General features: G+C 39.7%; 1 protein-coding gene across 1 annotated transcript; it reads right to left on the reverse strand.

Moving 5' to 3' along the window:
• Positions 1-6,911: 6,911 nt before the first annotated feature.
• LOC131788772 (uncharacterized) lies at positions 6,912-12,850 on the reverse strand. Its single transcript, XM_059105863.2, has 6 exons — positions 12,209-12,850; positions 10,823-11,028; positions 10,027-10,224; positions 8,847-9,088; positions 8,241-8,419; positions 6,912-8,087 (listed from the first exon to the last, which is right to left on the reverse strand). The coding sequence occupies exons 1-6, from the start codon at positions 12,786-12,788 to the stop codon at positions 7,681-7,683; spliced, it is 1,812 nt and encodes a 603-aa protein (XP_058961846.2). The 5' UTR covers positions 12,789-12,850; the 3' UTR covers positions 6,912-7,680.
• Positions 12,851-13,214: the final 364 nt, after the last annotated feature.

A 13,214-nucleotide genomic window follows, 5' to 3' on the forward strand; every position in this document is an offset into this window, starting at 1 on the left:
TAGCAACTGGGCATTTTTGAAATTTTTGTCAGTAATAATTATTAACAAATGAAAGGTGCCCTATTTTTTGTGTGCTTGATGGTAATTCCATTGGTGAAAAGAATACTCCCATATTTCCCTGTCACATATTTGATTAGAGTTTCCTCAATTCTTGTATTTGATAAGTAAACTTGTGAACTTAAATAATGTTGATTATTTAAAATAATGCCTCTGGTGGCTAGTGAAATGCTGTTGATAAAAGAGCAGCTAGTCTGCAGAATTTTTTTACAAAATCTGGCCGTGCAGATGACAGTTCACGTGTGAAAGGTATATGTCAAACAAATAACAGTATGCATATGATTCTCACAGGTGAACTGATATCAAAATAATAATTAATATTCAGAGAAAAACTAGCTTGAGGAAATTTAAGGTTTGAAAGCATGCCTCCCAGATACCAGCTTGATACTACCAGCAGTCAAGCTATGGAAGGCATGTTGGGTAGGTGGCAAGGAGGGAGGCAAAGAGGGAGTTTAAAGTTTGTGCCAAAGAATCTTGTCTTAAATATGTACAATTGATTGAAATGCTGATGCTAACAGATGATGCAGTGGTCCTCACTTACTGAAAAAGAAGCCTGGAAAAAATTCAGGCTCTAACATAATTAATTTTCTGTGCCTCCTGGCTGTTTATGTAGACTAATTTAATAAGAACATCCTTTGCATGGTTTTTCATTAAGGGAAAAGGTCATGTACTGCAGCTTGGACTCACTCTTACACCTTAACATCAGTATTGTTATTCTCCATACTGTTTTCTATACATGACAAGGAGAATTTGTAGGACAATCAAGGGCTTCTTTAGTTGATGATAATTTCCTTATTCTTGTGACCCTAATGTGTGATTTGAGGTGATGTTGTAAGTGAAAATTAGGTGCTAGCCACTCTTAGGGTTTGGGGCATTAATTTTAACCTTGTGTAGTGTCATTGAAAGTGCAGCACAGCCAAAAGGGCTTGAAGCCATCACCTCCAACTTCCCCCCGGTCATAAACGGTTTATTCTTCAAGAACCGAGTCTGCATTTTACCCCTGATCTGCAGCTTTCAGTCTGCATTTTCACACTGACCATATAAAAAGTTGAGTTGATCATATAAAAAGTTGACCGTATAAAAAGTCGAATTGACCATATACAAAGTAAACAGGGTCGTACAAATACAGAGGGAATATTGACTGGTTTGGCGCCCCATACCGTGACCCTAATGTGTGATTTGAGGTGATGTTGTAAGGGAAAATTAGAAGCTAGCCACTCTTAGGGTTCGGGGGGTTAATTTTAACCTTATGTAGTGTCATTGAAAGTGCAGCACAGCTAAAAGGGCTTGAAGTTTTTAACTTCACCCACATTAATGTCACCAAAACCATAAAAGGACGGTTTGTCAGAAACAAGCCCCAGACCCCTCATCAAAGTTTCTTCCATCAGTATCTGCATTTTAGTCCGCCAGTTAACTTTTTATTCCACACTCAGTGCTTGAATGGTCCTCTGTCATCATTCTTGTTTGTTAAAGTGTTAGGTAAATGGTTGTTCAAACATTCTGCACTTTTAGGCCAATAAACTCAGATCTTCAGCAATTCATCTGAGCTCAAGGGAAAGCTATTTAACTTATAATTTACTGTTAACAAATGAGTTGAAAACGTAATTTAGCCACCGTAAAGGGTAAAAGTAAGAAGCTTTTTTACCCTTAAGGTGGCTAATTTACGTTTTCAACTCAGTTGTTAACACTAAATTACCTGTTATACTCTCCCACCGACGCAGCATCACAGTTTCTTTAGAGACTTACCCCCTTTATTCATAAGCTATTTAACTTAGCTTATCATGCTTCCTTGCGAATTTCTTATTTCAAGCAAATAAAAAAATATATTTGAGCGAATACGTAAAACTGCACTTCTTCGGAGTCGGTAAAAATTTCCCGTAGATAGAAAAGAACAGGTGTAAAGAGAGCGATTATCTCTTAAGAGTGTGATAATTTTTTTGTTCAAATATGTGTTGATGTTCACACTTCCTTTCACACATTTATTATATTAGAAGTTCTTCGCCTTAAAGTGTGTCAAAAATCTTTTTGTTTTTAAACATAGGCACTGAGGGTTATAAGGAAAAAAACTAGATTCATCACTTGAATTTATAAAGTGTACTTTTGACAATTGATAAAAAAAATAATGCACCGAAAATAAGCTCGTGATCAATTAGCAACCTTAAAAATCGTTTTTCCGTAATACTTTTCTGATGATTTTCACACATAAGTGATGACGGTTCGCGTATTGCGTAACCAAAACTTTGCACAAGCAACGAAAGAAGTTGTCGTGATGTGTACAAATTAAATTGTCTTCCAAGGTTTTCCATGTTTAGCATGTCGGCAATACTGCATGCTTCCTTTTTTTTTAGGTTATCTGCAACTCTTAGAAAACATTGATCGCAATCTTAAATAATAACCTTCGGTATCGATCATATTAAAAGATAAAATAACTTCATTAATTAGGATGAAAAGGGAGTGATGTAAAATTGTTACTATTATTGTGAAAGAAACAGTACAAAGGGATTGCTTTTAAGATAGCTGAATAGAAGGTTTTTGTTACGAGGATACGAGCATACTTTTTTTTGTTAAATTGCGTACATAAAGTTAAATGCTTTTCACTTTTCGCTGGAATCCTTGATAGCTGGAACAAAAAAGAAGGAAAGGTCTGTAGGAACTGGTTTTATTTTTTTGTTTTTCTGCTTTTCTTAAATTGACTTTTTCACATTGATTTGTGAGCTTAGTCTAACGTGGTCTCTCTAAACAACTGCTGTTGGCCAAAACATGCCGTTTTAGAAGCAGGCTGCGGTTTTTTCCAAGTTTTTTTGTTTCAGGCCACTACTGTCGCCAATGCTTGTGTTTAAAATCAATTCGGCAAGTGCGCTTAAAACTAGCAATAATTGATCAGAAGTAGAACGATGCGAATTTTCGATTTCGAACTTCTTTAATAGAAGCTTCTGTGTACTTAATGTTACGCCCTATCTTTGAAGGAGGTGCGGTGGCCTCGTGGTTAGTACGCTCGACTCCGGATCGAGTGGTCCGGGTGCGAGCCCTGGCCGGGGTCATTGTGTTGTGTTCTTAGGCAAGACACTTTACTCTAACAGTGCTTCTCTTCACCCAGGTGTACAAATGGGTACCAGCAAATATGTTGGGGGTAACCCTGCGATGGACTAGCATCCCATCCAGGGGGGAGTAACAATACTCCTAGCCGCTTCATGCTAAAGGAAACCGGCCCCATGGGCCACTTGGGCCTGTATAAAGGCTTTTATTTATCTTTGAGGTAATTTTTACTGACTCTTGTTCGTCAAAAACATCTTTCATACGTTTACCTTGCGAGCAGAAATTTAAAGAAACGTTACCCCTTGCATAAGGAGTGTTAGATTTAAAACCTTTTTTCGTAAAAACCGAGGCCGAGTTGCAACTTCCCGCTCGATCACTTGTGCTGCCTGACGAATTCAAGCAATAAATCACTGCCAGAGCACTGATCTAACCACAAACAACTCGAAAAAAAAGTGACTTTCTAGTTACGTTTCGCCTGATCTGATAATTACTTGGATGAAATAAGTCAATAAATGGTGCGATAAGTCTGCCACGCACACCTACCGTCTTGTTTTTCTAAGTTTACCTAACTGTTTCGAAATGTTTTTAAAGTTCACGAGATTGACATGGTTCCTTTTAGGCGAGGGGCATTATGCGGTGCCTTTTATTTACAGTGCTGTTACTCTCGCTTACCATATTCGAGCTTGGTAATGGAGAGGAAAGCGTTTCTGATGTAAGCATGACGAAGAAGGATCAGGAAATCGATGATTTAGCAAATCTTGAGGATGACGAGCAACCAGACGATAACGCTCAAGATAGGTGGTTGGCCCCAGAGCTGTACGATGAAATAGAAAAGCGTAGTAAAGGCAAGAACCAAAATAAAAACAAAAACAAAAACAAGAACAAGAACAAGACCACACCCGCCCCAACAGGCAGGCCAGGGGAAGAGGGTCAGGAGGAGCTCCCGACAAAGAAGAATAAAGGAGGAAGCAATAAAAATAACACGAATAAGAATAACCCAAAAAACAGGCCAGCTAAGAATCTTTTTTCAGAGAAAGGTAAGATTATCTTTTATCAAGATTTTATTTGTCAACCTCAAAGGCGGCCACTGACAAGTGTGTTTAGCACATGTTACTCATTGCCCTCCTTAACTACTTCGTGCACATATTTCGTCCATATTGCAATTAGGCTCAGGTCGTAATCACGAAACTAATGTTTTATTCAACATGATTATCAGTTCATCTTTCTCTCCCCTCGGAGTCTCCCTATTTCTTTCCTTCCTCAGTTCTTTTTTTCCCTCCTTCACTTTCATTTGATCTCACTCTTTTTTGATTCTGATTTTCAAATATCCCTCAACGTCTTTCCACCTTTTCTCAACTTTTTTTTATCTAGATTTTCTTCCTTTTTCTTTTTTACATTTCCGATTCCTGATCTTCTTTTTATCTCTTTCTGTTTATGATCTCCAGAAATACCTTTTTGGTTTTTCCCCTTGGGATGCTACGAAGACAAAGGTCCGTTAGCCTGGAAAAAACCCAAGCTTCGCGATATAGAGACACTGTACTTTAACAGCCGTGGAAGGATCGACTGGAGATTAAACAACTTCAGGGACCCGATAATGAGATGCGCACAGGCTGCCCAAGCCAAAGGATTCCTGTGCTTTGGTGTTCAGTTTTACGGTGAATGCTGGGGATCCGTTACTGCCTGTGAGACTTACAACAGTTATGGAAAATCGATGAGGTGTACCGGAGGCGCCGGTGTTTATTGGGCTAACTTTGTTTACAAGGGTAGATGTGGATCAGGTAAGTACATTGATAATTTCTACACGTACAAGTGCTGCCCTGAGGTATGTCAATAATTTGTGGATGATGTTAAACATTATTCGCTTGTGTTCAGTCATCTCGGGATCGCTGATCTCTCCTCAACAGATTTAACAAAAGAAGACTAATCAGCCAAAATTGAAAGCACCGATTAAATCAAATATCAAAATTCAAGTTTTGACCAAATAATCACCAAGTTCTAAAGGGAGTATTGAGGTATTTTCTTCGTAAATCTACTTTTTAAAACATTTGATGCATTTTTTTTCCTACAACACCTGAACATCTTTTTTCACTAGTTCAAGTGATTTTTAACATGGAAAGCCTTTCCTGAGACCATTTCGCGGAAGAAAAAAAGATGCATGGGCGTGAGGTTTTCGGCCTGAAATAAGTTTCTAAGGACGGAGAAATACGAAAACATTCATTATTTCCTCGCTCAGTAACCAATCGGTCATGTATGACTTAACAAAATGTCCCCCATTTACTTTCCTGCAGCGTATGGGTGTTGTCCTGACAGAGCTATGCCAGCTCTTGGCAAAAACTATGAAGGTTGCCCAGGTCAGTGTGAATAATGATCAGTTGTGATTGACCAAGACTCTAACCATGGCTTGGTGTGTAAGACAAATAATTTTGTCATCCAGCATGTCGATTGATCCTTATTGTAGAACTTTTGTTCACAAACTCTTTCTTAAAAAGTAAATTAATCTCAACAAGAGCTTGGTTATCACAGAATATGGTTTACAGTCAGAGAACTTTCAGGGGTGTAGCCATTCCATGGGCTCGTAGGCCCAGGCCTGCAATTTTTTTCTACCCGGTTGACTCTTATGATATGACTTTTGCAAATATGGAAACAAAAATCGAACTTTCTGACAAAATTCTTTCGAATTCTTATATAACAAAAAAGCAGCAAGAGTAAATCTCGTAACGTTAAAGCACTAGGTTAGCACTATTCCAGATCTCTGAATATGTTTTCAAACCATACAGCGACTACCATGTACAAGACAGCTACCACATTGGCAGTTGCAATGTCAAAGAATTTTCCATTTTTGGGGGTCAGACTGTGTGAGAATAAATACATAAATAAATAAAGAAATAAATCCAATACAGCGCACTACAGGGTCTACTTAGCAAACAGGCTTACAACAATTCGGAAAGCTGGCTACGCCACTGAGTTATTCTATTTCTTCCATAATCTTAGATTGTACCACTGTTGTGGACATAGTTTTTATTGTCGACTCGTCTGGAAGTATTGGAAGGAAAAACTTTAACACGATGAAAGATGTTTTACTCAAGCTCGTCCGCCATTTCTCCGTCAGTGAATCTTACGCTCGAGTTGCTATCGTTCAATACGCTACTACTGCAAGAAGAATTTTTTCACTTCACAAATCACAGCGACTGGGATTTCTGGAACTTCTGAGGAGTATTTTAAAAATACGTTACACTCAAGGGGGAACGAAAACTGGAAAGGCCCTGGATTTGGCGGCCAGAATGCTGCGCCATTCTAAGAGAATGGTTAATCGCAAGATCATAAAACATTATAAGGTATTGATCATTTTCATCTGTAGGATTCAGAGATAAATGACGAACAGCATGAGAAAGTTAGCTTAGCGGGGGAGGGAGGGGGGGGTTAAAGGTTATTATGACAGATAAGAATATTGGGTGTTTTTAGGGGAATTTCAGCAACTCTTTTTATAATCTTCGTTTCCTTTGAGGCTTTTGCCCTTCAGTTCCCGAGTTTTCTGCTTCGCTAATGGAGATTGTTGCTTAAAGTGGCTATCTGTATGTCACGAAAGGTACTGGTCACGTATAGTCCAAAAGGAAAACGATGGAATGGTACAATCAGGGAAGGAGAATCTAATCTTGAATTTGTTTGGTAAAGTAATTGAGAAATTTAAAAGATGGAGTAGCTAAATTCTTCTTTATTGCTGCGGTACATTTCTTCTATATCCCCTCAGGAAGTTGTGGTCTTTACTGACGGCGTTACAAATAAAGATGACAAGAAAAGATTAAAACGGAGAGCGGCTGCTCTAAAAGCAATCTCTCACGTAATAGCTTGTGGCGTTCAGGGAAAGGGGTACGACGCCAAGAAACAAAAGCAGCAACGTAAGGAGTTAAGTGAGATCGCCAGTAAGGAGAGCGATGTATTCTACGCGCCATCCTTCCAGAAGCTTAAAAAACTCGTGAGTCCAATAGCCCGTCTCGCATGCCCACTGAACAAGAATCGTAAACTGGTGTAAGTTTTGACATTTCACCATGTTTTTTACGTTTCAAAGTCGTGTACATGACTTGTTCAGATATCAAATGAAAGATAAATCTCATTGGTTACTTTTGCATAGGTTCTTAGCTACTTTTGTAAAGGTATCCTTATTCCTACTGACTTGCTCTCAATGTTTTACCATCCTTCTTTGACAGGTGAGGAGATTCGAACGGGGTGTAATCACAAGCTAAGGTGCATGGCAGTGATAAGGGTGCTGGGACCTGAAAACTTGCTGGAAAAGTTTATTTTGCAATCAAAAGTGTAAACAATACCGGAATAAAAAAATGGGAAAAAATAGAAAATTAAAGATTGCGATTTTTCCCCTAATGAGATATGGCAAACAGAATATTTTTCCATTAACATTTATTTCCCCTTTGTGCAATCATAACAGCAATAATACAGAAAAGACATACAGCATTGCTTAAAATCAACCAGTTAGAGCGCTTGTGTACGAATCTCACACACAGACTTTAAATTTGTTCCCATAAGAGTAACTTGGTGAACCTCGATCGCATCGTTCGCAGATCTCAGCAGCATTTACAATGATAACTTCTTTTTTAAGTGATAAGCAACGGTGTTATACTCATCATGAAGGTGCGGTTTCACCAACCAAACTTTATCGCGTACGATCTTGTCTTTATTTCGGACCCACTCAAAATACAATGCTGACCTATTAGCCACAAGGACTCTTCCATATCCGAAGTCATTCTCTCTGAAGCGAGACCATGAGAAATCCCAGAAACCCTCCGTATCTAACGCATACCCGGCCGAGCCCACAACCACGTGAGTAGTCCCCAGTCCTTCTTCTTCTTGACAGATCTGCTCGTAAACTGCGCATGTTCTCTCGTAGCTGTGATAATGTCCCCAAAAGGCAAGGTCCACTTGATATTTGTGAAGAAGGTTTTCAAGATAATACTGCATGCCAAGTGACACTATGTAGTCGTCTAATAAGGCAAAGGATAGATGTGAGAGGCATTATTGAAAAGAAATTTATCTCCTTGTGGCCCAATTCCATCTGTCAATCCTTTTCGAAAATCTTGGTAAAAATATCTTTGTGGATGTGTACCAGTGCTATTATATCCATTTTAATTTCTTACCTACTACTTTTTGGCTTGTATACATCGGTCGATGTCCTCCTAACACAATCCAAGGTGTTTTATTCCGATCAACTTTCTTCAAGTCATTTTCCAGCCAAGTGTACTGCCTTGATCCGGGTCTGATATCATGTTCAGAGCTCATCATAATAAAATGAACGCTTCCATAATCATAACTGTACCTGTAATATCAGAACAGTAGCGGTGACCAGGAGTTTAAGTCTCTCTATAATACCGAAAAAAAAAAACTAGAACACAGAGGCGCCGGACAAAAAGTGATTCAAACTCCAACCTAGTGTGGAGGAGAAACTCGTCTTTGGCTTTCGCATTAAGGTTTTGTTTTTTTGTTTCTATGATTTTCATTCGTTAAAAAAGGAAGGCAAAAGTTTTGGATGACGGAATGAATGGCTTACGTTGACCCTTTTGATCTGTGTTTTGGTAAATGGTTTTGTTTTTTACCCTTTTGGACGGGCTACCGTGCTAAAGTTGAGATTTCACGAGTCATGCACAACTAGTGCCCCAAGTTGTAGAGAGAGAAATAGCTTCGACACATAATGTCTGATAGGAGAGACAACAGATTTAACAGAAAGGAAACCTCAATACACGTACCACCATACTGCATTTCCGTTGTCAGGCATGTGAAATCTGTAGTACATAGGCACTCCACATTCTCCCCCAGAGTCATCGCCAAAGTTCCCCCACCAAGGGTGCCAGCCTTCTCCCGGAGCACCACTTGGGTCTTTAGAGCCACCTGAAAGATGGTCTTGCTCGTGATTCCCTATGCCCACCATATATGGCATTATAGTTGCATAAGGCTCAATAAGTTCGTGCCACTGGTCCCAGATGTAGGCCTGTTTGCAAAAAATACAGAAGGGCGATTTACAGTCAGTCTGATAGTCTTGACAAAAGCCATCAACTCCCAGGGGCGATTGACACGCAAATTCTCCCTACCGTGTCGATACATTTTCCTCCAGACAGGTGAGGAGAACACACAACCTAATCGTGTTATGTTATATAACGCCAAATTCTTTTGTCTAATTAACAATAAAATGTATGAAAGTCAGAGAGGAGAATTAATTGTTGAATCTTAAAAATTAAGGGGTTGAAGGAGCGGTTTGTTACGGTTTGTTCGGTAAAAATTTCGTCGAAATTTATCAAGGCAATCGTTTGAAATCCATGTAAATCTTCTTCATCTCTAACCGTCCTCGTCACAGTTTGGTTTAGTCTTTTCCCTTTGCTGTGAGTTTACCATAAAAAACTTTTTGTCTCCAAAAATTGCTCAAAATTTATTATTTTCGGAGGAACAAAAGCCTGAAATTTAGCTCCGTTTTTTCGAAGATGATACCCGCATCTCCCTATTTATCAGTCGGATTATCATTATGTTGGATAAATCTACAATTTTCGAACGTTACTTTTCCCCATCCTTATAGACCTGAATAATACCATATTTATGAAGTCTATTTTTGAGCAGAACAATATGCATATTATCATACAGTTGATTTTCATTATCAGCTTCTTCAACTTTGTAAAATATTTTTTATCCTGTCGTGTAACGGAGAAGAAAATGACCGGTATGATACTTTTTAGTAGTACTTTTGATATATGTGACCTGACTCGGCCTATCGCTAGATACCTCCAAGAAAACCTTCATGCTGCCGGCTGCCATCACTAAACTAAACAAGACAACAAAGGGGTACCCTCGTTTTCTCTCGGCAAAAACTGAGAGTATAGCGTAAGGCCTAAGAAAGTTTTCAAGAAAAATTTGCAGGAAATATTAAAAGCCACTTACGTATCCTCTAGCATATGAGATGTCACCAACGTGAAATACAAGTGAGCTGCCATTCTTGGCCTCCTCTACCAAGTACTTTGCTGTATCATGCGAACCAGGGAGGGGTGTGTTCCCCATGTCTCCATAAACTACAAACTTAAAGGAAGTGTCAGGATCTGTGACGGGAGCCGAGCGAAACTGGCGCACATCGCTCATCATCTAAACAAGAAAAGGAAAACTTGAATGTAGGAACCCAGTACAAGAAACTGGCCATCTTTTTTCGCGAATAACCTTTCCGAGCTCCAAAATACTGACAAGATCAGGGTGGTATCGTCGCACAGGTATCCCTCCGGGATCCGGGAGGGATCTCAGACGGGATTCTTACGGTATCCCGCCGGGATCCCACGCAGAATGTTTACGGTACCCCGCTACGGTTCTCGTTAAAATTCCGATGGGAGACCGTCCGGAAGAAAAATCTGTCAGTACTTACGAAGAAACATGTGTTTCGTGTACAGTGTACTTGTTCTTACGGGATCACCAGGAGGGTAACGACAACGAGCATGGGCTCTCGAAAGCGAAATTCAATTAAAAAAAAAAAGAAATAGGGATTGAGATCGTGGCACGCTCTTTAAAATGTTGCATCTGCACCTCAAATCTGTCAAGACATACATCACCCACGCATGACACAAATTTCCCCTTAAAAACCCATGGCAGTGAATTTGCGATTTGATTGTGTTTCAATGGCAATAGGATTCCCTCTTTCAAATGCAAAGTGTAATTTGCAAACCCTAGCAGGCTTTTTAAATCAGAAACAGACCTTATATGATCCGTACGAATAAAAGTACTGGGTGGATGGAATCAGTCCTGTTATTAGAACATCGTGGATGAAACCAGGATTCGAAAAACCACTTAAAGAAGCTGGTGGTCCACACATGTCGGTTTTTTTGTATGTCTTGGAAGTACCTGTAGCTATTGAACCCAGATAAGAAGGGCGTGTTCCATAGTGTACGACTGGTGGATCATCTGAAGCAAGTACAAAGTCACAAAAACGTGAATTAGAAGAACCACGAGTACTGAAAATAAAGTTATCAATTCCGCCCTTCTCATTTATTTCATTGGTTTATTATTTGCCCCTTCGTAAACTATTTGATTTTTACACTTCCTCTTTCTTTGGTTCTTTCGTCTATTCGTTCTTTCATTCTTCAACCGAAACAGAAACATTATTATTTATATTTTCAACATTTTTTTCTTTACATTTTCTATGGTACTGACAAAGAGGATTTGATTGAAATCAGGAGCTTCTGAAATTGATGATCATTTCCTTTATTCTCATGCCCTTTATATATAATTCAAGGTGATGCTGTAAAGAGAATTAAAGGCCAGCCACTCCTAGGGGTTACAAGGTTAACATCTCAGGATATAGTTAGAGGCGAAGATATTTGTAAGTGAAATAGCTGAAGTCTAGACCTCTAATCGGAATGAGGGTGATCAATGAATGTGCACAACAGATTTACTGTTACAGGGACCGCGCAGAGGGAGGGGCTGGGGGGGCTTTAGCCCCTCCCCCCCACTTTTTTGCAAGAATAAAAATAAATTAAACAAAAAATAATTTAACAAAAAAATTTTCCTTCACGCATTCTTCTTTAGCCCCCCACTCGAAAACTTGCTGCGCGGTCCCTGTGTTACATAACTGATATTCTATACGTTCCACGAGATATTTTTAGATAAACCGATGTCTCTCTGTAGATCTAAAGAAGCGCCTGATTGCGTTCCACATCACACACACCATGCATTAACATGTGATTTCTCTAACTACAAGTTGGAAAATAGAAAGGATCGGCAAAAAGAAAAGACAATACTTTTTGCTATTTTCCAATTCGATTTTGCTGGGAAACCGAAGCAGAAGGTAATCCGTCATAGTGTTAGAGAGTCACGTTTAGGATCACGCCGCCGGAAATAGCAAGGCTCACCTGATAATCACAAGACGTTGACTATCAGGTGATCATCTTGCGTTTCGAAAAGATCTGTTTATTTCCTGAGTGGAATCGCCGATCTACTCGCAATCTTGTGACTTATCTTTCCCTGCTTTTCGTCTTTATCAACTGTTTGAGGCGAGAATACTGAATCAGAGTGCCATTCAGTGTTTTCTCTATTTGAAAAAAAAAAATAGTAAATACATGTATAAAGAACAAAAACTGATTACCTGTTCCTGATACCCACATAACTCTCATCTGCGTTGGATCGCCTGTAAGAGCTAGATGACCTTGCAGAGGAGCATAAATTCCTCCCTTGAACTTCAGCACATTGCTGGTGGCTATGTGAATATAACTCTTGTGGTAATAGCGGAATTCACAGCTGGTTCTCATATTGTACACAGTGACTTGCCACCAGCCGAATCCAGAGACATAACTTGGTGACTCCGTCACGTAAAAGTAGTCCAAATAATGATCGAATGGATCATCTTTGGGGCAGTAAAAGGCAACAAAGTCTGTTTCATTAGGCTGCTTTATTCCACTCCAGGAGACATTCACAGTAGCGCCGTTTTCAACCACGGATGGATTGACCTCTAGAGTAGTACCGGTGGAAAAATCACTCTGAATTGGATGCAAAAATTTCACTCGGGTTTGGGGATTCGCAGCGTCTACTAGAGAACCATCGTGATTGATCCGTTTAAAGTACGTGGGTACTTCGTGGTGGCCCTTAGCCTCTGCACCTGAAAATGCACATAGGAAAAAAACTACTGTTAATGTAATTAGCTCGCGATCGTTTATCCTACCGGCCATGTTGGAGTTAGAGTGGACGGTAGGGATAGGGGGCGGGGAAAGGAGGAGTACCGAGAAAGCAAAGTACCCCCTGATCAGTTGCGCGTCACTGCATTTCCAGAAATGAGCTGGTAACCATTGAAATTGAGTTAAATTAAAAACCGGAAGCGCTGTCTTCCGACAAAAACAAACACACTTAGAGCCGATGAGTGAAACGGCGAGGCAGTTTTTTTAAGCAAGAAAAGAAATGGCTTCGACAAAACCTCCTCCGCGGTCACAACTATGAGCTGATATTTGCTGTACTCTATATTTTCCAAATGACCCTTGATCGCCCCCTTGGTACAAATTTCTTTCTCTCTCCAGCCCTCCGCTGCCATTAAAATCAAAGACGGTGGCCATAATTTTCGTTAAGAAAATACTGAGCACACGCTCGCCAAAATTACGCCT

The sequence above is a fragment of the Pocillopora verrucosa genome, chromosome 1 (assembly GCF_036669915.1).
Source record: "Pocillopora verrucosa isolate sample1 chromosome 1, ASM3666991v2, whole genome shotgun sequence".
NCBI classification, from domain to species: Eukaryota; Metazoa; Cnidaria; class Anthozoa; order Scleractinia; family Pocilloporidae; genus Pocillopora; species Pocillopora verrucosa.

What these genes read in the sequence shown, in the direction of transcription:
- LOC131788772 (XM_059105863.2), bottom strand. Translation starts at nt 12,788, where the DNA reads ATGGCCGGTAGGATAAACGATCGCGAGCTAATTACATTAACAGTAGTT. An exon ending in TATGTGGGTATCAGGAACAG is followed by an intron (nt 11,029 to 12,208) that starts GTAATCAGTTTT and finishes TACTTGCTTCAG; the next exon opens with ATGATCCACCAGTCGTACAC. An exon ending in AACGGAAATGCAGTATGGTG is followed by an intron (nt 8,420 to 8,846) that starts GTACGTGTATTG and finishes CTGATATTACAG; the next exon opens with GTACAGTTATGATTATGGAA.